The sequence below is a fragment of the Giraffa tippelskirchi genome, chromosome 1 (assembly GCF_054371585.1).
Source record: "Giraffa tippelskirchi isolate mGirTip1 chromosome 1, T2T-mGirTip1v1.2.pri, whole genome shotgun sequence".
NCBI classification, from domain to species: domain Eukaryota; kingdom Metazoa; phylum Chordata; class Mammalia; order Artiodactyla; family Giraffidae; genus Giraffa; species Giraffa tippelskirchi.
The window spans coordinates 65,004,936-65,029,571 of record NC_137275.1 but is presented as its reverse complement, the minus strand read 5'-3'; the positions used below and the strand labels follow the sequence as shown (position 1 = coordinate 65,029,571).

The following is a 24,636-nucleotide window of genomic DNA, read 5'->3' as shown; positions in this document are numbered from 1 at the left end:
AAAATTCCACACAGAAGTGGTGTCATATAGTATTTGTCTTTCTCTGTATGACTTATTTAACTCGGCATAATACCCTCCAAGTCCATCCATTTCACTCTTTTTTATAGCTGAGTATTGTTCCATTTTTGTATGTATATATATATGTGTGTGTGTGTGTACACACACATACTATATCTTCATTATCCTTTCCTCTTTTGATGAACGCTTAAGTTACTTACATACCTTGAAAATTGTATAAATGCTGCTATGAACGTTGGGGTGCATGTAGTTTTTTGAATTAGTGTTCTGATTTTTTTTTTTTAATATATACACAGTAATGGAATTGCTGGGTCAAATGGTAGTTCTATATTTAGTTTTTAGAGAAACTTCCATACTGTTTTCCACAGTGGCTGCTCCAGTTTACATTCCTACCGACTGTGTGGGAGGGTTTCTTTTTCTTCACATCTTCACCAACATTTGTTATTTGTGTTGTTTTTGATGACAGGCATTCTGACAGGTGTGTGGTGATATCTCATTATGATTTTAATTTGCATTCTCTGAGTTTTACTGGTGGTGAGCATCTTTTCATGTGACTTTTGGCCATTTGCATTTCCTCTTTGGAAAAATGTCTATTAGATTCTGCTCATTTTTCATTTGGGTTGTTTTATTTTTTATATTGAGTTGTGTGAGCTGTTTTTACATTTTTAATATTAACTCCCTTATTGGTAATATCATTTGCAAATATTTTATCTCTTTCAGCTGGTTGTCTTTTTGTTCTGTCAGTGGTTTCCCTTGCTGGGCAAAAGCTTTTAAATTTATATAGGTCTCGTTTGATTATTTTGGTTTTATTTTCCTTTTGGAGACAGAACCAAAAATTATTGCTGTAATTTATGTCATAGAGTATTCCATCTATGTTTTCTTCTAGCAGTTTTATGGTTTTGTCTTGTAGGTCTTTAATCTATTTTCAGTTTATTTTATGTGTAGTGTTAGAAAATGATCTAATTTCATTCTTTTACAAGTAGCTGTCCAGTTTTCCCAGCACCATTTATTGGAGAGACTGTCTTTTGTATGTCGTATATTCTTGACTCTGTGAGTTTATTTCTGGGCTCTCTATTCTGTTTCACTGATCTTATATGTGTCTGTTTTTGTGTCAGTACCATACTGTTTTGATTACTGTAGCTTTGTAGTATAATCTGAAGTCAGGGAGCATGGTTCTTCCAGCTCTGTTCTTCTTTCTCAAGATTGTTTTGGCTATTTGGGGTCTTTTGTGTGTCCATATAAATTTTAAAAGTATTTGTTCTAATTCTGTGAAAAATGCCCTTGATATTTTAATAGAGATGGCATTGAATCTGTAGATTGCTTTTGATAATGTCATCATTTTAACAGCATTAATTCTTTCAGTCCGTGAACATGGTATATTTTTCCTCCTGTTTGTGTTTTCTTTCATCAGTGTCTTACAGTTTTCTGAGTGTAAGTCTTTTACCTCCTTGAAAGTGAAAGTGAAGTCGCTCAGTCATGTCCGACTCTTTGTGACCCCATGGACTGTAGCCTATCAGGCTCCTCCAGTCCATTGGATTTTCCAGGCAAGAATACTGGAGTGGTTTGCCAATTCCTTCTCCAGGAGATCTTCCCGACCCAGGGATTGAACGTGGGTCTCCTGCATTGCAGGCAGACGCTTTACCGACTGAGCCACCAGGGAAGTCCTTTACCTCCTTAGGTAGCTTTATTCCTAGATAGTTTATTCTTTTTGATGGGTTTGTTTCCTTAATTTCTCTTCTGATAGTATTTTGTTAGTGTTAAGAAATGTAAGATTTCTGTATATTAATTTTGTGCCCTGCAACTTTACTAAATTCATTGATGAGCTCTAGTAGTTTTTTGGTGGTGTTTTTAGGATTTTCTACTTGTAGTATCATGTCATCTGCAAACAGTGATGGTTTTACTTCTTTCCTTCTAATTTGGATTCCTTTTATTTCTTTTTCTTTTCTGACCACTGTGGCTAAGACTTCCAGTATTATTTTGAATAAAAGTCCAATATTATGTTGAATAAAAGTGGTGAAAGTGGGCATCCTTGTCTTATTCTAGATCTTAGAGGAAATGCTTTCAGCTTTTCACCATGAGTATGTTGTTAGCTGTGTGTTTGTCATATATAGTCTTGATTATATTGAGGCATGTTTCTTCCATGCCTGCTCTTTGAAAAGTTTTTTTTTTTTTTTAATCATAAATGGATGTTGAATTTTGTCAGAAACTTTGTGTCTGTTGAGATGATCATGTGGTTTTTATTCTTAAGTTTGTTAATATGGTGTATCACACTGATAATCTTCAGTTATTGAAAAACCCTTTCATCTCTGGGATAAATCCCACTTGACAGTGGTATGATCCTTTTAATGTATTGTTGGTTTCAGTTTGCTAGTATTTTGTTGAGGATTTTTGTATCTTTGTTCATTAGTGATATTGGTGTGTACTTTCATTTTTGTGTGCACTGTCTTTGTGTGATTTTGGTTAAAAAAATAACCTTTGAGATCTGGTTGAATCCCTCCATTTTTTAGATAATAGAAGCTACTAGAGGTTGTATAGAGCTCTCTTCATGCCCTGGGCTTCCTGTTTCCCAAATTATTGGCTTTTCCTATTTTGTCTTCCTTCAAATTAAATACTGGGTATTTGAGAGAGACTGACTTCTTTAGGCACATAGATGACTGTATCATTCCTAAGAGGTCAGGTAGAAAAGTACACATGATATTAGGGAGAAAAAGGAATGTTAAGACTTTAGTTTCTTAAGTTACAAGTAATTAAAACTGCTTCAGAGAAGTTATTGATCTTTTTTTTTTTCCACCACAGTTTAGACAAAAAGAACCTTGTTACACTTTTCAGGGATTAAAATTGATGTAATTCAGTAAGAAGTAAAGCTCTGTGTGGTTGCTGCATAACTTTGTACTTGAAATTCAGTTGAAATTTTACTTAAAAAACCATTACTTCAGAATAATTTTAGTAAAATTTTACCTTATGTTTAACATGACTTTCAAATCAATTGTGTTTATAAGAGATAGTTTCTTGAAATCTAATTTGTCTACTTGATTCTTTATTCTCACTAAATGTGCTTGTGCTAAGTTGCTTTAGTCATGTCCAACTCTTTGCAACCCTGCAGACTGTAGCCCACCAAGCTCCCCTGTCCATGAGATTCTCTAGGCAAAAATACTGGAGTGGGTTGCCATGCCCTCTTCCAGGGGATCTTCCCAACCCAGGGATCGAACCTGTGTCTCTTACATCTCCTGCATTGGTAGGTGGGTTCTTTACCACTAGCTCCGCCTGAAAAGCCCCTCACTAAATATAGTCTTGAAGAAAATTGTTTCCTTCAAATTTAAGTTGAAACTGATAGTGGGAAGAGTTGTTAGTATTTGAGCTTTGAATATTCCGTATATTGTATCCTGTTTGTGGGCTTCCCTTGTGGCTTAATGGTAAAGAATCCGCCTGCCGATGCAGGAGACGTGGGTTCCATCTCTGGGTTGGGAAGATCCCCTGGAGGATGTAATGGTAACCCACTCCAGTATTCTTGGTGGAGAAATTCCACGGACAGAGGAGCCTGGTGGGCTGTAGTCCACAGGGTCACAAAAGAGTTAGACATGACTTACCAACTAAGCAACAACAGCATCCTGTTTGTGGGGGCTTTTTCCTCCCTCTCTCTCACTGCTGCAGTAACTGAAGACCCCAGACTGGTCTGATCGCCATTCCTCCAGCTTAACCTCCTCTTGCCCCTCTCCCTCATTATGCGTGCATGCTAAGTTGCTTCAGTCATGTTGGACTATTTGCAACCCTATGGACTCTTGCCCTGTAGCCAGGCTCCTCTGTCCATGGGGATTCTCCAGGCAAGAATACTGGAGTGGGTTGCCATGCCCTCCTCCAGGGCATCTTCCTGACCCAGGGATCGAACTCATGTCTCTTATGTCTCCTGCATTGGCAGGCAGGTTCTTTACCACTAGTGCCACTTGGGAAACCCCTCTCCTTCATTAGTACAGCACATATTTCAGTTACTAATTATTATCTCCAGTTCCTGTTATCTGTTCTTGTTTGAGAATTTCCTCTTTCCTTCCTTTTTTACCCCTCCTTTCCCAGGAAGTTTATTATTTGTGAAATGATGAGGCACACGGGAACTTATTAATGGGAGGAGCCCAGGTTTTCTAAGGCAACTTTAAAATCCCAAATGTCTTTGTAGAAAATATGTGACCCATATTTAAATGAATGTATTTAAGTGAATTACATGCTAGACTTGTTAATAGTTATTTTGAGTAAAAATTTTCTAGAAACTGAGACTGTGTTGCTTTTGTGTGAATAGAAATTTCTCTGAGGAGTTAGGTATAGTTGCTTAGTTGTGGCCAACTCTTTGCAAACCTGTGAATGGTAGCCTGCCAGTCTCCTGTGACCATGGAATTCACCAGGCAAGAATACTGGAGTGGGTTTCCATTTCCTTCTCCAGGGGATCTTTCTGACCCAGGGATCGAACCCGAGTCTCCCACATTGCAGGCAGGTTGTTTACTGTGTGAGCCACCAGGAAAGCCCCTGAGGAGTTAATAAGGATTTATATAAAATTAATGGTAATTTTGGTTAAAGTAACTTGATTTAAAGTTGAAGGTGACATTTAACACAACTTGTGACTTCTTTGTTCTGAAAAACAAGACATTTTATTCAAATAAAACTCATTACATACATCCTGTCACAAAGGTAGTGCTTATACCTCCACAGAGAAGGTTCAGTTCCTTTATGTAATAAATGTGAGTTTCTTTTTAGGTTTTATGGGTGTTATTAGCTGCACTATAGTTCTCTACTAAAGTGAAGTATTGCTTTTTACTTGTATTTTTCAATGCTACTCATAAGAAGTCATGAGGATGAGTATTTTATGCTAATTTTGCAGCTAGGGAAACTAAGAACCAGAGATGTTGAGGTTTGCTGAAGGTTACATGGTTACTGTAATAAAATTGAAATTACGGCTTACGTCTGATGCTGAAGTTGAAGGTATTGTGATTATTTAGGAAATTTTGGGGTTGATAGGTAGACTACTACTTGTAATTATAATAGTTATGTATAAAAATGCTATAAGAGTGAAAAATAGGAAGTACCTATTACGAAGGGAAGAAGTCTTTATAGAGGAAGCAGAATGTGTCTTGTATTTTGGTTGCGGAGATTGGGCTTTACTCTATGGGAGCCTGGGAAGTACTGAAGGATTTCAACAGGAGGGGAAGATGTGACCATCATCTTATCTTAAAGATATGGTGACCGTAAAGGGGGATACATTTGTAGTGTGGTGGTCCTGGAGATACGGAGACCATTACAGGAAGGCTGTGGGGCGAAGCACTGAGGTTCTCTCTGATGGCAGTGGTGGAGAGGTAGAGAGGCTGGAACTGGATTTGAGCTTTTTTTTAAAAAATTATTTTTTATTGAAACATAATTGCTTTACAGATGGATTTGAGCTTCTGATGGTCTGATGACATACAATTGTTGTTCACACTTATTCCAGCCCCCCCCACCAGTGTCAAAATAGAGCTAAAAGTTTGTGTTTAGAAAACTGACCCAGTTCTGCAACTTCAGATTGCTAATTTGCAAAGAGCCTTGCTCTAAATTGTTAAGAGTATAGCTACATTTAGGATAGAAATAATCTTTTAGTGACAAAGCTGTTTCTTTGGATGAAAGCTAAAATTATGTCTAGATTATGGTAATAGTGTAAATAAGACTTTTCAATATAGGATATACACAGTCATTTCAGGAAGCAAAGCTCACATTACTTAAAGCGATCAGTATTATTTTATGAATGGCTTCTTTATTTCCTTCTAGATCATTTCTTAGAAATATCTGATTGAGTTCTGTAGGCAGGAAGAATGCAGTAATTGTCCATCTTTTTGACATCGTATCCTTCTAAGCCAGATTCTACTTATTTGATGCCACCCTGCATCTTGTCCTTTCTTCATATCCTGAAGTGAAAGGGACCTGTTGCAGTGTTCCAATCTGTCATGTGGTGGAGTTTTCTTAGATTTTCTGTCAGAACAGTCTTCCTGTTGTTAACTGCGCAAAAAAAAAAAAAAAAAAAGGTTTATATGAGTTTAGTTTTTAGTCTCTAATCATTCAGAAATTTAGTTTATTCATCTAGATGTGTCTTTCTGTAAAATTATGAAGTACAGAGGAAAATGATTCATCATTATCTTTATGCTTGATAATCAATAAAGTCTTTTATTTAATGGAGGCTGCATACCATAGTGGAATTAAATGAAAGTTCTAGGAATTAATACAATTTATCTTTTAAATATTTTTGTAATCTGCCTCATTCTATCTCACCTTATTAGCACAACGTTACTTTAGACCTTGTGGCTTGGGATAATAAAATAACTTGTCTCTCTGCCTCTAATCTGTTGTCCTTATATCCACATACTGGAGCTACCTAAATATTCTATTCCAAACAAATCTGACACCATCCCACCCGTGTCTCCATGAGTTTTTCATTGCTGTTGAGTTCTGCTAAACTTGAAGTTGTGGCATAACTAGAGTGGTTTCTTGAATATTTAATTTCCATGAAGTCTTGCTATTTCTGACAGTTTTACACATCCCCCCCAACATATTTGATTTTTTGTAAAATATTTTAATGTATATGTTTCTGTTCATGTTTTAAGTACTGTTTACTTATTTACTTAATTATTGGTAGTATTTATTAAAATACCTGATACAGGTTAATGTTAGTTGAGACAGGGGTATAAAATTATGAAAAGATAGAAGAAAATAGGATATATAACTGATAGTAAATAAGAAAGTGGCACAGATCTCTGGCAACCATATTCATAGTTCTTAAAGGCCAGATTTAGCTGAGGATTGCTGACCCTGCTAAGAATAATCAAAGACATTTTGAATGTTTGGAGAAAAATAAGGAAAGTAGCAGATTATTTCTGATCTTGTAATCATAATCGATGACAATAGAGAGTCAAACTTGTCACCACCCATTTGACTCTCTCTTTTGTTAGGAAAGTAATTTGATTGAAAATGGTAGATCCAAGTTATTTTGAGAGAATAGGATGAGAAAGGAACTAACTGTTCTCAGTGGCCAGGATATTTTCATTCTAGGGTCTAAAAACAACTTTAATAATCCTGTTGTCATGATCTCTGAGCAGTCTTAGAGACCAAGAATAGTATGTGAAACCTGACAGGTTTTTTTTTTTTTTGAGGTATAAATGACATATAATAAATGGTTTCTATTAAAAGTGTACAGTTGGCAAAGTGTTAGTATATGTATATAAATCTTTGCCACAGTCAAGATAATTTACATAGCCATCATCCCCCCAAATTTCCCTTGCCCTTTGGAAGAGAAGACAGAAAAAGCAGTCCATGAGAAGGAGAACAACAATACTACGTTGTCCTGAAATCTGGAAAAAGAAGAGACTGATCAGCTGTGGCAGATACTTACTGATAGGCCAAGTAATATGAGAACTGAGAATTGACTACTGAATTTAATAATGTAGAGATCACTGGTGATTTTGACCAGGACGGTTTAGGTGAAGTGGTAAGAGCACAAACCTGACTGGAATGTATTTTAAAACATTTTTTAAATTCAATTTTTTAAAGGTTTCTTTCCGTTTTCAGTTATTACAAAATATTAGCTATGTTTTCTCTGTTGCACAGTATTGGATTGGCCAAAAAGTTTGTTTGGGGTTTTCGTTACATCTTATGGAAAAACCTGAATGAACTTATTGGCCAACCCCATACATCCTTGATCCTATCTTATACCCAGTAGTTTGAACCTCCCATTTCTCCACTCATATATTGCCCCTCTCCCGCAAGCACTAGTTTGCTTTCTATATCTGTGAGTCTGCTTCCTTTTTATTTTTTTGTTATATTCACTAGTTGTATTTTTTAGATTGCCCATGTAAGTGGTATCTTACACTATTTTTCTTTTTCTTTCTGGCTTATTTCACTCAGTATAATACCCTTCAAGTGTATCCAAATTGCTGCAAAACTTCATTCTTTTTTTTGTAGCTGAGTAGTATTCCATTGTATTTATATATACCATATCTTTTGTTGGTGGACCCTCAGGTTGCTTCCATATATTGGCAATTATAAGTAATGCTGCTTTGAGCATTGAGGTGCTTGTATCTTTTTGAACTAGTATTCTGATTTTTTTTTTTTTTTTTTTTTTTGAGGGCGATATATACCCAGGAGTGAAACTGCTGGGTCAAATGGTAGTTCTGTTTTTAATTTTTTTAGAAACCTCCATACTGTTTTCTGTACTGGCTGCACTGGTTTACGTTCCCACCAACAGTGTATGAGGGTTTCTTTTTCTCCACATATTCTCCAATATTTGTTATTTGTGTTCTTATTGATGATAGCCATTCTGACAGATATGAGGTGATAATCTCATTGTGTATTTGATTTGTATTTCTCTGATGATTACTGATGGTGAACATTTTTTCATGTGCCTTCCTGTTGGCCGTCTACATTTCCTCTTTGAAAAAATGTTTTCTTCTGCACACTTTTTAATTGAGTTTGTCTTTGATGTTGGGTTATATGAGCTTTCTATATATGTTGGATATTAATCCCTTATCGGTCATATAATTTGCAAATATATTCTCCCATTTGGTAGGTTGTCTTTTTGTTGATGGTTTCCTTTGCTATGCAAAGGCTTTTAAGTTTAATTAGGTCTCATTTGTTTATTTTTGCATTTATTTCCTTTGCTTTATGGAGACAGATCCAAAAAAATATTGCTGTGATATATGTCAAAGAGTGTTCCACCTATGCTTTCCTCTAGGAGTTTTATAGTATCTGTATCTGGTCTTATGTTTCGGTCTTTAATCCATTTTGAGTTTACTTTTGTATATGGATTGGTGAATGTTCTGATTACTTTGTTTTAGATATAGCTTTGCAGTTTTGCTAGCACCACTTATTTGAGAGATTGTCTTCTCTGTTGTATATTCTTGCTTCCTTTGTTGGAGATCAGTTGACCATAAGTGTGTGGGTTTATTTTTGGACTGTCTATTGTGTTTCATTGATCTGTATGGGTGTTTGTGCCAGTACCGTATACTGTTTTGATTACTGTAGCTTTGTAGTATAGTCTGAAGTCAGGAAACTTAAGTCTTCCAGCTCTGTTCTTTTTCAAGATTGTTTTGGTTGGAGTGTATTTTAACAGAAAGGGGGGAGAGAAATTAGAGATGGTAAATTAACAATGTTTTCGAGGAGATTTTCTGAAAGAGGAGTAGTGAAGTAAAATCAAAAGAAAAGTATTTTGCCCTTTTTTTTTTAAGAATGAGAGAAAAGGATGTTTGTATTCTGATGCTAGTGATCTGCTGAGAACAAAATGTTAAAATGTTAAGGATGAATACTTGGAGTAGTGCTATTGAGAAGTTCAGTGGGGTGAGATTTAGTTCACAAGGATAGAGATTAACATTATATAGAAAGTCAGATAATTCATCTGTGTCAGTAGGTCAGAGGCACAGTATCAGGTGCAGACACTGGGAGGTTGATTGGTCATGAGAGTTTAGGAAAAATCTCTCTTAATTGCTTCATTAAATTTTTTTTTTTCAGCAAAGCATGAGAAGTAGAGTCACTGCCATGAATAAGGATGAGGATAAGACATTAAGGGTTGAGGATCAGGAAGATGTGAAATAGACTGGGAGAGTGAATAGACCAGAGAGTTACAGTGTGATTATCTGACAACATTAGGGTGCCATTGAGGTCTGTGGTTATGAATTTCAGGCATCATGATCAACCTTGTTTAGATGCGTGGGTATAGAGGTACAGTAGGTGGAGAATTAGGTTTTTATCAAGGTTGTGGCCTGGCTAACCAAGTGAGATAATAGAGAAGGAGGTGAGGGTGTTTACAGAAGGGAGGTTAGAGTGGGTGGCCATGGATTTAGCTATAACAGGTGAAGAGAGAAGACATTAAAGATTAGGGACAGTAATCAGTGCAAGAGATGGTGACCCTGAATAGGGCAGAGTCTACATAATGTTTCAGAGGGAGAAACAACAGGTTTCTTGAGGTCAGATGTGATATGTACGAGTGTCGTCAAGAATGACTTTAGAGTTTTTGACTCTTCGCACTTGTAAGAGTGGAGTTGCTGTCAGCTAAAGTGCTCAGTTTGTTATCACATTTGGTGGTTTGGTCATACTTTGTTGATATGATTGTTCCATATAAAAGAGAACGTTTTCTAGTGTAATTAAAAGTTAGAAGAATATAAATATAAGCCAGATTAACCCATGACCACTCATTAATTTTCTGTATGGATTCACTCACTCAGTATATACTGAGTGCTTGTTATGTTTCAAGATGATGAGAATATTGCACAAAATACTCTTTTTGGGTATTTTTAAAACTGAGAACTCTTTTTCTTTTGACAGATTGTGGGATATAGGGAAAAATTAAGTTCTTTGGATTTGGACAGATCTAGGTTGAATTTCAGCAAAATGATTAAAACTTTTGACCCGAGAGTCAATTATTTTACATATGAGAGTCTTGGCTAATTCACTGTGAGAAGCTCTAGCAGGTTTCCAACTTGGTAGGGTTGTTGAGAGAAATAGAATTAGCCAAGCAAAACAACTGGCAGGTAAGTTACCCAACAAATACTCTATTCCTTCTTTATCTTCTCTTTTTATATTTTAGGGTGTATTTGGTTTTGGGATCAGACAAAAGATATTCAGAGTTAAGTCTCATTAAAAGCTGATGTTTTTGCTTTCTGTTAAGGTAATAGCAGTAGAGTAGGAAGAATACACTTAGATTGCAAGAGACTTGGCATTGAACTCCTACTGTGCTGTTTACCTTCAACGGGCACTTTACCTTTCTGGATAATAATAAAAGGTATCTATTGAGTGTTGTTTGTGGAGTTCTAAGTATGTGCCAACACTGTGTTAGATGTTTTATATATAGATATCTCATTTAATCCTAACAACCTTGCAAATATACTGTTATTCCCATTTTATAGATGAAGTAGTTTTGGCAAAGAAGTTAAATAACTTTCCTGAGGTTGTATAATAAGTGGCAGAATGAGAATGAATTCAAAGTTCTTTTTTCCCCTATAGAATGCTCAACCTTTCTCATCAGTAAAATTGGGATACCGTTTTCATTTTCTTATTGTTGTTGATTTCTTGTGCTGAGAAAGAAGTGAAACAGTGTCATGCTCTTGGATCAATGCCTGGCAGTACCAATAATGTTCTTTATTTCTCAAAGTGTTGATATAGGTAGAATGGTTTTAATAGCCTTTATTTTCTACTTGTTTTGCTCATAGCTTTTTAAAAAATTGTAAAATATATATAACATCAAATTTACCATTTTAACCATTTTAAGAATATGAATCAGTGGCATAAAGTACATGCACAATGTTCTGGTTGTAATTTTGAATTACCATTTTCTTCCCTCCAAAATAAACGAAAATAAGCAAAGCTATTCCATTGCTCTGTGCACATATTGCTAATCATCATTAGTGTTCATAGCATCCTGGGAAACCAGAAGTCAGTAAATAAGTGTATACATGCACCTGTTTACTTCTGTTTTTTCCACCTAGTCAGCAGTATTTTCCTGCATATGACAGATACAACAATGTCATGTACAGATATAGTGTTGCTTTCTAGGAAGTTATAGTATAAAATACAGTTGGAAAAATTAGGCAGCTGTCAGTGAATCTAGAGATAAATACAGCTGCATAAATATTCCTGCTCATTTATTAATATTTATTAATATTAATATTTTAAAAATTGATTATTAAAATCAAAGGAACATTTTGGTTAGCCATGAATATAAGTGTAGATATTTTTGGATTGAGGGATGTTTGGTAAATGAATTGCATATTAAGAGTTTTGAGGCAGAGGGGATCACCTTCTGTCTCCTACCTTTAGAGAGGCTATTTGAGAAGATTAGAGGGAACTTCTTGAGGTGACAAGGAAAACATGTTTTGTGTGGGTGGGGGAATAAGTGGGAGTAAAATAATCAGAGATGGTAAGTTGAAAGATGTCCCTGGAAAGTGAAAAGGGACCTAAGTAACTGAGTTTGTATCCAATAGTCTGTTTAAAACATTTGGAAGGTTATTTTTGGACTTAGCAGTTTTTAAGGGAAATTTTTAGCTAACAGATTGGGGAAAGCTTTTTCTCTTTACAAGAGTCAGGCTACTTCTTTGTCAACAAAATCGGTCATTCAGAGCTCCAGTCATCAGTCAGAAGAGATTTCAAAGAACAGGCCCTTTATTTTCTGTTCAGTATGACACTTAAGCCATAATTTGATAGTATCAGTGGATGTTTCTCAAAAAAATAAATTAATCCCCCTATATGGCAGGTTTTGGTAATATGCTTGACACTGGGAAAACAGGGAAGATAGACTCTGCCTTAAAGAGGATATCAAAAAAGAAAGAAGGCATTATTCACTTTCTTTTTGAATTTGAATCAGATTGTTGGTTTGTTGGAAAATAACACCGAATGGTAATCTCTGAAGATTTTAGAGAAAACATCTCAAAATACTCTGATTGAAGTATTTGATAAATGGCTTGAACCATTAATGAAAGTACTAAGTATGAACAATGTTTGTTTAAAATTTTTCTCTCAGTGGTAGTAATTAAGAAAATCCTAATCATGAGACTCATAAATAGTCGCCAGTGTGGTAAGTCAAGTTCTTGGCAGTATATGATGTTACACATTGTTAATGGGCTTCAGTCATTGGTTTGTGATTAAAAGTCAGCTGGCTCTCCTTCTTAGTTGTTATGAAATTGCTGACCTTAAAGGTTTTATAGGAGGGAAACTAGCTTTAAAGACTAGATTTGCTTTTTCAGGTTCATTTATTTCTTAAGTTCTTATTTTCTTACATTTCTGAACTGTATCCCTGCCTGTATCAATTGACTGGGACAAAAAAATAAAGAATATGGCATAAATATTGGTCTCTAGTAAAGGCTTAATGAAATCACCTTTGATGCATTTTGTAACTATGTTGTTTGGTTACACTCAGCCAGATAGAAGTGTACCTTTGTTTTACCTAGACTTGTACTTCAGAAATGTCAGTCATATTTGCTTTCTGTCTCTGACTACATTTCAGTTGTCACTTCAGTCTGACCTTTTCCATCTAACCAGCTGCTGTGATTGTGGTTTATGTGCTGTTACTTCCTGCCTGCAGTTGGAATAGGCATTCAGTGGTGACAAGCATGTTAACTGAGACTATAGTTTCCTCTGTAGATTAAAATAAAACTGACTATAAGGAAAGCATTTTTTTAAACTTGAAAGCACTACACAAAATATAAATTGTGACTTATCTCTGTTATAGTTACCAACAAGTCACAGTTCAGTTCAGTCGCTCAGTCGTGTCCAGCCACTTCAGTCTTCAGTGTTTCCCAGCCACTTAAAACTTTATCAGTAGCTTCTTGAATATTCTATTTTTTTTAAAATTTATTTTAATTCTTGGTTCCTTGTCATTCACTGACTAATAGCCCCAGGCCACCTTTCCAGATTCACATCCTACTACTGCTTCTCCACTTGCTAGTGTTTCCTTCCTCCTTCTAGGGAGGAGTGTTGTCTCGCAGAGGACAGTTCCTTGTAATGTGGGACTGACCTCCCCGCCCCACTCTAGTGAAGGCCAGAGGCAGCAGCTGGGGAGAGGTGAACAGGGAGGAGTAGCACTCTCTACTGAAAGCCAGTCTGCCAGCAGACTGCTCTTTGTGGGTCCCAGATCTTATCTTACTTCCTCTTTGGGTTTGTTGTTTTCTCTTTTTTTAAAACCCTGCTTATTAAAATCCAATTTCTTTTTCATAATACCACCAAAAATGCAATTGCTTGCATGTAAAAATCAGTCAGGCATAATTATTTATTAGGAGTGTTGATCCCCTGGAGGAGGGCATGGCAACCTACTCCAGTATTCTTGCCTGGAGAATTCCATGGACAGAGGAGTCTGGTGGGCTACAGTCCATAGGATTGCAAAGAGTCAGACACAACTGAAGCAACTGAGCATGCACACACTGTATAATAATAATATACATATATCATAACATGTAATAATAGTAATGTATAGTAATCAATAAAATGGGGCTTCTCTGGTGGCTTAGTGCTAAGGTGTCTGCCTGCCAGTGCAGGGGATGTGGGTTCGATCCCTAAGTTGGGAAGATCCCCTGGAGCAGGAAACGGCAACCCTCTCCAGTATTCTTGCCTGGGAGAGCCCATGCACAGAGGAGCCTGGTGGACTGCAATCCATGCAGTCGCAAAGAGTTGGACATGACTGAGTGACTAAAACAACAATCAGTAAAAACAAGCTTAGGCCTTGCCTTCATGAAATTTTATCTTTACTGCTCAAGTTTTAGAGCCTTGAAACTTAAATATTTTAAAGTTCTCCTTCCATTAATTTTTTTATAATGTGTTATATATTTTGTTCATTAAGTATTTATACAGCTGTCTTTGACAGTGGATAGATAAGACTTCATACTTCAGGCTCTTGGAGGCCACTGAATAGTTTTCATGAGAGGAGGAGTAATATTAATAGATTTCAACTAACTGCTTAGAGTTAACGTTAGTGTCGTAAAGAGGTAAGGGATTTTTATTGTCAGTTCCTACATCTTAGTTTCCTAATCAGCCAAGTAATTTCGAGAAAAGTTTTTCTCTTCCAAACATTTGTATTGGAAACCAGTTGGGTAAGTAATTCAGTGAACACATTTTTTGAGTGCTTACTATGTGCCAGGCCCTGTTCTAGGCACTCAAAGAAGAGCAGTGCCTATAATCTCATGATTGCATTATAGTGGAGGAGTGAACAGTAAGAAAATAAATACATAATATATGCACTGTGATTAAGTGCTGTGAAGAAAAACATAGCAAATAGAAAAGGCGAGGAATATGTTAGATGAGGAAAGACGATGACCTCTGAGGAGAAACATTTGTGCTGGAATGAAAAGAGTTACCAACAATGGGTGTACTTTGGAAAAAGAGCTTTGTAGGTTGGGGAAACTGCAAATAGGGGGTTTCAGTGAGCAATTTATTAGTATTTTTTCTCCTTTTTGGCACTTTATAATAATCTGTAGATCCCTCCATAATCTGGCCTTCATTGATACTGTCAGTCTTGTCTCTTAATTATCTTGTCAAATGGTAATAATAGTGCCTATTTTATAGACAAAGTGAAATGTGTAATATATAACATATAGAGTTATGTGATGTATCTTTTTAGCATTATTATGCTATGTTTTTACCCTTTATATACCTGACTTCTAACCTGAAGCCTGGCATTTGTATATTTTTCCAGGTAAATAACTTAAATTCAGAAGTTTATTTGGCTTCTGATATTTATGTATGTTTAAGCTTTCAGTTCTTCTCTGGTGGCTCAAATGGTAAAGAATCTGCCTACAATGTGGGAGATCCGGGTTCGATCCCTGGGTCAGAAAGATCCCCTGGAGAATGGAATGGCTACCTACTTCAGTGTTCTTGCCTGGAGGGTTCTATGGACAGAGGAGCCTGGCAGGCCACAGTCCATGGGATAGCAGAGTCAGACACAACTGAGCAACTAACACTTTCATTTTCAAACTTTCAATATATGTCTATCACTGTGGTAATATAGTAAAGGTTTGTTCAAGGGGAGTGTGAGTTAAAGGTACATTATTATCAAAAGGAGAAGAAAGCTAAGAAGTGTAGGTCTGTATTTTAGATTGTGTCTGTCATTCATGAGGTGTCTAATGATCCTCTTCCATGGGGTACAATTGTGCTTCTTGGTTTTCTCTGCATCTCAGCCAGGTTTGAGCATTATCTATGATAGCGATTCCTTATTCTTCTCTGACAGTGGCAACACTGATGTATTTATATTCATTATACTGACACTCAAACATGAATTTGAGTCTTGAAGACTGGTGTGAATCCCAAGTCTGTCATTTCTAGGGGTGTAGTCTTTAGCAGGTTACTCATAAGTCTCATTTCCTCATCTGAAAAATGAATATGTTCTTCACACAACGTTGTAGGGATTATATTACGTACATAAAATAGCATTGGCTTCTAGAATACATTAGATATTTCTTATTAGGTGAAATCATTTTAATTCATTATTTCTGCAGAATCAGACTGAGCATTTGTTTGGGTAAAGGAAAGCAAGATAGAACTTAACAATGGTGTTGATTGCTGACTTTGGTTGGTTAAGTCTTTCTCTGTTTCAACTGATTTCTTTTTTTTTTTTCTCTCACTGGAATGTGCTGCTCTTGATCCAGAGGAGAGAAAGGAATGCTCAGCATCCATAAAAAGATACATTACTTCATGTTTCATTTAACACAAGATGAGGGCACTGAAAGCCCTCCCAGGTGGCGCTAGTGGTAAAGAAACTGCCTGCCGATGCTGAAGACAGACACGGGTTCATTTTCTGGGTCGAGAAGATCCCATGGAGGAAGGAAATGGCAATCCACTCCAGTATTCTTGCCTGGAGAATCCCATGGACAGAGAATCCGGGCAGGCTACAGTCCATAGGGTCGCAAAGAGTTGGACATGACTGAAGCGACTTAGCATGCACACACACACCAGAGCACTAAGGGGAGGAAATTTATTTTTGGTGGGTGTCTGCACCAAGCACAGGGCCTGACAATGACAGGCACTCCATATCATGTGTAAATGAACAAGTGATTTTTAAGTGAGAAACTGGTTATAGAGTACGTGGTGCATTTTGGGTAGCTAAGGTAGATGTCTGTATAATGTTGGCAAAGCAGACAGATTTTGGTATTTTAGCAGTTGTGTTTGAAATTTGTCTATTAATCTTGATTCATTATATGCATAGTTCTTTTGTACCAGTTCGTATATTTTAAAAGAAATTTAGATCACCTACTTTGAGTTAAAATGGTCAGTTGTGCTGAATTAACCTAGAAGGAAAAACAAGTGAGAAAAAAACAAAAAAGACCTTGGAACAGGTTCAGTTCAGTCCAGTCACTCAGTCGTGTCTGACTCTTCGCGACCCCATGAACTGCAGCACACCAGGCCTCCCTGTCCATCACCAACTCCCTGAGTTTACCCAAACTCACGTCCGTTGAGTCAGTGATGCCATCTAACCATCTCATCCTCTGTCGTCCCCTTCTCCTTCTGCCCTCAATCTTTCCCAGCATAAGGGTCTTTTCAAATGAGTCAGGTCTTTGCATCAGGTGGCCAAAGTATTGGAGTTTCAGCTTCAACATCAGTCCTTCCAATGAACACCCAGGATTGATCTCCTTAAGGATAGACTGGTTGGATCTCCTTTCAGTCCAAGGGACTCTCGAGTTTTCTCCAACACCACAGTTCAAAAGCATCAATTCTTCTGCACTCAGCTTTCTTTATAGTCCAACTCTCACATCCATACATGACCACTGGAAAAACCACAGCTTTGACTAGACGGACTTTTGTTGACAAAGTAATGTCTCTGCTTTTTAATATGCTGTCTAGGTTGGTCATAACTTTCTTTCCAAGGAATAAGCGTCTTTTAATTTCATGGCTGCAGTCACCATCTGCAGTGACTTTGGAGCCCCCCAAAATAAAGTCTGCCACTGTTTCCACTATTTCCCCATCTGCCATGAAGTGATGGGACTGGATGCCATGATATTAGTTTTCTGAATGTTGACCTTTAAGCCAGCTTTTTCACTTTCCTCTTTCACTTTCATCAAGAGGCTCTTTAGTTCTTCTTTCTGCTGTAAGGGTGGTATCATCTGCTTATCTGAGGTTATTGATATTTCTCCCAGCAATCTTGATCCCAGCTTGTGCTTCCTCCAGCCAGCGTTTCTCATGATGTACTCTGCATATAAGTTAAATAAGCAGGGTGACAATATACAGCCTTGACGTACTCCTTTTCCTATTTGAAACCAGTCTGTTGTTCCATGTCCAGTTCTAACTGTTGCTTCCTGACCTGCATACAGGTTTCTCAAGAGGCCGGTCAGATAGTCTGATATTCCCATCTCTTGAAGAATTTTTCACAGTTTATTGTGATCCACACAGTCAAAGGCTTTGGCATAGTCAGTAAAGCAGAAATAGATGTTTTTCTGAAACAGGTAATGGAGTTCAGAATTCACAACTTATCTAAGTTAGAGTTCAAAGGCCTTAAGACACTGTACCAAACAGAAACAGAATTTCATGTGGAGAAATGGATCACTGTTGCCGTATCCTCAGCTCCTGTCTTTCCTTTCCTTCTGCTGTTCCATCATGGCAAAACACCAAACCTTAGAGCAGTTTTCATCATTTACCTTCCTTGGGGACATGGGCTGTTGAGTGCTACCAGGATTCCTGCAGCACTTCCTGATGATTGTGCCTCTCAGTCTTGCTTCCATTTTTCTTCTACTCTCACCAGAGTGATCTCTCTATATGAATCTGATTTTGTTGGTCTTCTCCTTGAAATCCCTAGTGGGCTTCTCATAGTTTTCAGGATAAAAAATCCAAATTCCTTAGTATGGAAAAACTACTTTTAGAGTTTTTATCCCTTCTTACCAATCTCCTATTTGATCTCTTGTTTATTTTTTTCCTCCAAATGTAATTTGTACCAGACATATCAACCAGTTGCATTTCTCTGAGTGTTTTGTGTTCATTTCATGCCACTGAATGTATGATGCATGCATTTCTCTCCTTCCCAAGGTCATCAATACAGTTCTTTAAAACTCCCCATGTTTACCTCTAGAAAAGTTCTGCCTCTTCTTTCCCGATCTGGATTAGGTGCCGTCCCTCCATGCTGTCACAGCACTCTACAATTAATATTCTCAGAGCCAACAACATGCCTTTTCCCTCCCTAGCCTGTTAGATTTTTCAAGTGCAGGATACTCTTATTATCTCTTTAATTTCTAATATTTCTAATGCTGGCCAGTGGTTTGCACAGTATAGAAGACTAGAGCTTTGTGATTCAGTTAATGTATGAAGTAGCAGAATTTACAGAGGTCCAGAATGTGTCCTGCTGAGTTGTGGGTATTATGAGCATGTGAGAAATGGAAGAGCACGGCCCCTGCCCTTTTCATAAGCTTAGTCATATGGACAAAATCACAGTAAGCAATTAATGTGGTTAATGTGGTTAAAGTGAAAGTTGCTCAGTCGTGTCCGACTCTTTGCAACCCCATTAACTATACAGTCCATGGAATTCTCCAGGCCAGAATACTGGAGTGGGTAGCCTTTCCCTTCTCCAGGGGATCTTCCCAACTCAGGGATCAAACCCAGGTCTCCCACATTGTAAGCGGATTCTTTACCAGCTGAGCCACGAGGGGAGCACAAGAATACTGGAGTGGGTAACCTATCCCTTCTCCAGCAGATCTTCCTGACCCAGGAATGGCAGATTCTTTACCAGCTGAGCTATCAGGGAAGCCAAAAGCAGGACCTGTTGTACCAGAAGTGGGGTTTGAACCCACGCGGATAAAATCCATTGGATCTTAAGTCCAACGCTTTAACCACTCGGCCATTCTGGTACAACATTAAAGAATGATTTGAGAATAAAGATATAGCTGAGAATTTAAAATTCCTTGGCATTTCATTGTCTGCTCTTTGTTCTGTTTTTCCTTAATGTTTACTACTCCTAACATGCTATTCATTTTGCTTATTTATCTTGTGCTCATCTCTTCCACTAGAATGTAAGTTTTATGAGAAATTTTTCTCTCTATTGTTCACTGCCATTTCCAATGCCTGACACATGGGTAGTGCTCAGTAGATATTTATTGAATGGATGGAATGGCATTCAGAGAAAGAAGTACTCAGGAGTTGGTTTTTATGAAATACTTCATGAAGAAGTTACATTCAGAGGTAGATTCTGAAAGATAGTGCTGTATTAAGTTAAAAAAATACAATTTTGTTTACATATGAGTTTTTTTTCAGATCATAGGACTTCCTCCTTTTCTCTGCTTTTTAACATTTCTACCGTCCTCACTGTTGACTTTGCTTAGAGAGTTTAACAACAAAGCCTGTTTAATCAAAGTGAGTGATACTGACCCTTTCCTTATGTGCTAGTTATAATAAACTTCCACTTCATATGCTTATTTGCAAAATAAAATATGTATAAAAATATGTCTGTGAGAGGCAATAACACATTGTACACATAATCTTCTTTATGCCATATGTTGTTGTAATACCTGAGAGCTTATATTTTATTTTGCATCCATTCAGGATAAGTTGTGGGCATCTCAGGGTTCTGAATGTTTTGTGAATTAGGGATTATAATTGATCATTATTTTTATAAGTTCTCAGATTTTTAGCAAATGTTGATCAGCGTTTTAAATATTTACACATTTATGTCACGTAACTTTTAATTTCATTTTTTATTTTTATAGGCTTTTCTGTTTCCTTCCCTTTCAAGACTGCTGCCACTAAGTCGCTTCAGTCGTGTCCGACTCTGTGTGACCCCATAGACGGCAGCCCCCAGGCTCTGCCGTCCCTGGGATTCTCCAGGCGAGAATACTGGAGTGGGTTGCCATTTCCTTCTCCAGTGCATGAAAGGGAAAAGTGAAAGTGAAGTCTCACAGTCTTGTCTGACTCTTAGCGACCCCATGGGCTGTAGCCTACCAGGCTCCTCCGTCCATGGGCTTTTTCAGGCAAGAGTACTGGAGTGGGGTGCCATTGCCTTCTCCGCTTTCAAGAATAAAGGAATGAAAATTAGGTTTTGATTTAAAACTATTAAAAATGTGTTTTGTTTTTTTTTTTCTGAGCACAAGGAGTTTATTTGGTAAATACAGGAAACACTGGGAGGTGGAGGAGGGGCTCAAGAAAGGGGAGGCATGCGGTAAAGGAGTGGGTAACTAAACCGGCAGTTAGTCAGGGAAATAATGCAGAACGCAGCCCAGGAAGCCTCCAACCTGAAGGCAGCGGGAACTGGAGTCTATGTCGACTGAGTCACTGGTGGGAGCTGCTGGGAGGGGAGGATGGGAAGGGTCGTTCCAGCGTGTCCGGCCTCTCTGCTGATCCAGGCGAAGCCCTCAGGCAGCGATGCTGGGGCGGCCTTTGGAAATCAATTGCCCAAGAGTCTGAGGCATCTGCCGTACTAAGTATCCCAGAAATGCCTGTGAACTTCCACTTAAAATTTTCCTTTAAGAAAACTAAATGTGCACTAATTTTTTATTCCTAGTTTTCTTTTTTTTTTTTTTTTTATAAATTTATTTATTTTAGTTGGGGGCTAATTACTTTACAATTAAAACTATTAAAAATGTTAAATTGCCAAAATGGTCTGTAAGTAGAACATGTAGGTAATAGAGGCTTAAATTGTTTTGTTTTGTTTTTAAAGGAAGTTATTAGTTGATCTCCAGGACTGACTTCTTTTCTTATTTTTTTTCCTCAGTGCAGAATTAGATACTCTTAGGCCATTATAACTACAATAGAGCTTAGTAAATATCTAGTCTACTTACTTTATTTTAGAGGAGATGTAACTAAGACACAAGGACAAGTGATTTGTCCACAGTCAGTCAATTTGTAATAAGACCAGATGATAAGCTAGGTTTTTAACTATTGTTGATAACCATTTTAAACTGTTGTTGTTGTTCAGTCACCAAGTCATGCCTGACTTTCTGCAAGCTCATGGACTGCAGCACACCAGGCTGTTCTGTCCTTCACTATCTCCCAGAGTTTGCTCGGATTCATGTCCATTGAGTCAGTGATGCTATCTAACCATCTTATCCTCTGCCACCCCTTTCTCCTTTTGCTTTGAATCTTTCCCATCATCTGGGTCGTTTCCAGTGAGTCACCTCTTTGCATAAAGTGGCCAGTATTGTAGCTTCAGTTTCAGCAAGAGTCCTTCCAGTGAATATTCAGGGTTGATTTCCTTTAGGATTGACTGGTTTGATCTCCTTGCAGTCCAAAAGATTCTCAGGAATCTTCTCCAGCACCACGATTCAAAAGCATCAGTTCTTTGGCGCTCAGCCTTCTTTATGGTCCAACTCTCACATCCATACATGACTACTGGAAAAACCATAGCTTTGACTTTAAACTTTAAGACCACAATGTTTGTAGAAATACATGTGAATTTGATGACATTTTAAAAGGATATTAATTGTAACATTTTAGTGATTTGGTAGAAATCAGTTCTTGGAATTTGTCAATCTACCAGTCAGCAAGATTGGGTATGAGTGAAGTTTTGACAGTACTTTTCCATTTTGGTATATACGCTGCTTATTATTTGAAGTCAGTTCAGTTCAGTCGCTCAGTTGTGTCTGACCCTTTGCGGCCCCATGAACTGCAGCACACCAGGCCTCCCTGTCCATCACCAACTCCTGGAGTTCACCTAAACCCATGTCCATTGAGTCGGTGATGCCATCCAACCATCTCATCCTCTATCGTCCCCTTCTCCTCCTTCCCTCAGTCTTTCCCAACATCAGGGTCTTTTCCAATGAATCAGCTCTTCGCATCAGGTGGCCAAAGTATTGGAGTTTCAGCTTCAACATCAGTCCTTCCAATGAACACCCAGGACTGATCTCCTTTAGGATGGACTGGTTGGATCTCCTTGCACTCCAAGGAACTCTCAGGAGTCTTCTCCAACACCACAGTTCAAAAGCATCAATTCTTCGGCATTCAGCTTTCTTTATAGTCCAACTATCACATCCATACATGACTTCTGGTAAAACCACAGCTTTGACTAAACGGATGTTTGTTGACAAAGTAATGTCTCTGCTTTTTAATATGCTGTCTAGGTTGGTCATAACTTTCCTTCCAAGGAATAAGCGTCTTTTAATTTCATGGCTGCAGTCACCATCTGCAGTGATTTTGGAGCCCCCCAAAATAAAGTCAAACACTGTTTCCACTGTTTGCCCATCTATTTGCCATGAAGTGATGGGACCGGATGCCATGATCTTAGTTTTCTGAATGTTGAACTTTAAGCCAACTTTTTCACTCTCCTCTTTCACTTTTATCAAGAGGCTCTTTAGTTCTTCTTCACTTTCTACCATAAGGGTGGTGTCATCTGCATATCTGAGGTTATTGATATTTCTCCCGGCAATCTTGATTCCAGCTTGTGCTTCCTCCAGCCCAGCGTTTCTCATGATGTACTCTGCATATAAGTTAAATAAGCAGGGTGACAATATACAGCCTTGACGTACTGCTTTTCCCATTTGGAACCAGTCTGATGTTCCATGTCTACTTTTCCTATTTGAAACCAGTCTGTTGTTCCATGTCCAGTTCTAACTGTTGCTTCCTGACCTGCATACAGGTTTCTCAAGAGGCCGGTCAGGTGGTCTGGTATTCCCATCTCTTGAAGAATTTTCCACACAGTTTATTGTGGTCCACACAGTCAAAGGCTTTGGTATAGTCAATAAAACAGAAATAGATGTTTTTCTGGAACTCTCTTGTTTTTCGATGATCCGGGGGATGTTGGCAATTTGATCTCTGGTTCCTCTGCCTTTTCTAAAACCAGCTTGAACATCTGGAGGTTCACAGTTCACATATTGTTGAAGCCTGGCTTGAAGAATTTTGAGCATTACTTTTGAGGTCAGCAAAATGTAATTTTTATTAATCTCATTTTAAGTCATGAAAAATCACGTATTCTCTCTAAATTGTTATTTTTTGACAATCTACATGTGAGGATTCACTCATTTTCCATACAAAATTATTTAGGCAATAAATTTATGTTAAGAAAAACATGAAGAACTAGGTTTTTAAAATTTCATTTTTTCCTTGTTGAATCTAAGAAGTTATACATTTAAAGAGTCACGTGATGAACTCTTAGAATCTGTTATAAAAATGATAAAAACATTTCTAAGGATGATGTCAATGTTCTACATTTCTTTTTCTTGTATTCTTTGTGATGTTTCCCTAAGGACTTACATTTTAAATTGGGCTATACAAAAAAACCCCTTGTGCTCTGTATTTTTGTTTTTAGTTTTTAAGAAGGGAGTTTATCTGTTTTTGGGGGGAGGTTAATTTACAGATATAATGAGTTGAATAAGAAGAAGATGATTGAAGATGTGGAAGAATGTGGACAACTTGAATTTAGTACTGGTTGTAGTTGGATATCAATTAAGTTTGATTATTTATTTTTAGTCAGTATGTTCATATACTATACTTTTGATGTGAAGAATACCCTTCTAGATAGAATTCTTAAAGCATCTTAGTTTGACTTAGTCTGAAATTTAATTTGTTGGTTTTGTTTTAAATTCAACTCTCTTGACTATAGCCTGTGTTTTGGGGTGGCAGGTTAGTAATTGCCCTTTGTTTTATTTCAGATCCATGCATGTCACTGAGTCCACCATGCTTCACAGAAGAAGATAGATTTAGTCTGGAAGCTCTTCAAACAATACATAAACAAATGGATGATGACAAAGATGGTGGAATCGAAGTAGATGAAAGTGATGAAGTAGGTGGAGACCCTTTTTCACTGATATTCTCTTGTAACAGTGTCACCAAGTTTATAGTCTTGAATTTTCCCATTATTTCTTATATGACTCAACTCCATTTTCCTCGTCTTTAGTGTTTTTCTTTACGTTTTACTTTTATCCTTTGTATTTAGCATGTTTTTTTCTTTTTTTCATGCATATATAAGTCTTCTCAGTTTTATAAGAATCCTCGGCCTCATTTACTTGCGTTTCTCAAACATATATTCTGTTCTGTGTCACCTACTGCTGTTTTATAAACTACCAGCACATTTCATCATCTAAAACAGCAACAGTTTGTTATTTTTCCTGGTTCTCTGGGTTGACTGGGCTTTGCTGGGTACATTGTCTATTCCCATAGTTATGGCCCAGGGTCACAGTGGCAGTTGTATTCACTTGTGATCTCTTTTGGGCTGAAATATCTCAAATGACTTTT

The 24,636-nt window shown here is 37.4% G+C and overlaps 1 protein-coding gene and 1 non-coding gene across 18 annotated transcripts in view; one reads left to right on the top strand and one right to left on the bottom strand.

Moving 5' to 3' along the window:
- Positions 1–24,636, top strand: part of STIM2 (stromal interaction molecule 2) — a 178,039-nt gene that overhangs the window by 48,510 nt on the left and 104,893 nt on the right. For all 17 annotated transcript variants that reach the window (XM_081531176.1, XM_081531076.1, XM_081531075.1 and 14 more), the window contains one exon: positions 24,054–24,184. In XM_081531176.1, coding sequence (XP_081387302.1) covers positions 24,062–24,184 — 123 coding nt within the window. In that variant the 5' untranslated portion in view covers positions 24,054–24,061. The remainder of the gene's footprint in view (positions 1–24,053; positions 24,185–24,636) is intronic.
- On the bottom strand, positions 19,244–19,325 carry TRNAL-UAA (transfer RNA leucine (anticodon UAA)). The gene has a single exon. It is a non-coding gene; the product is annotated as a tRNA-Leu (tRNA).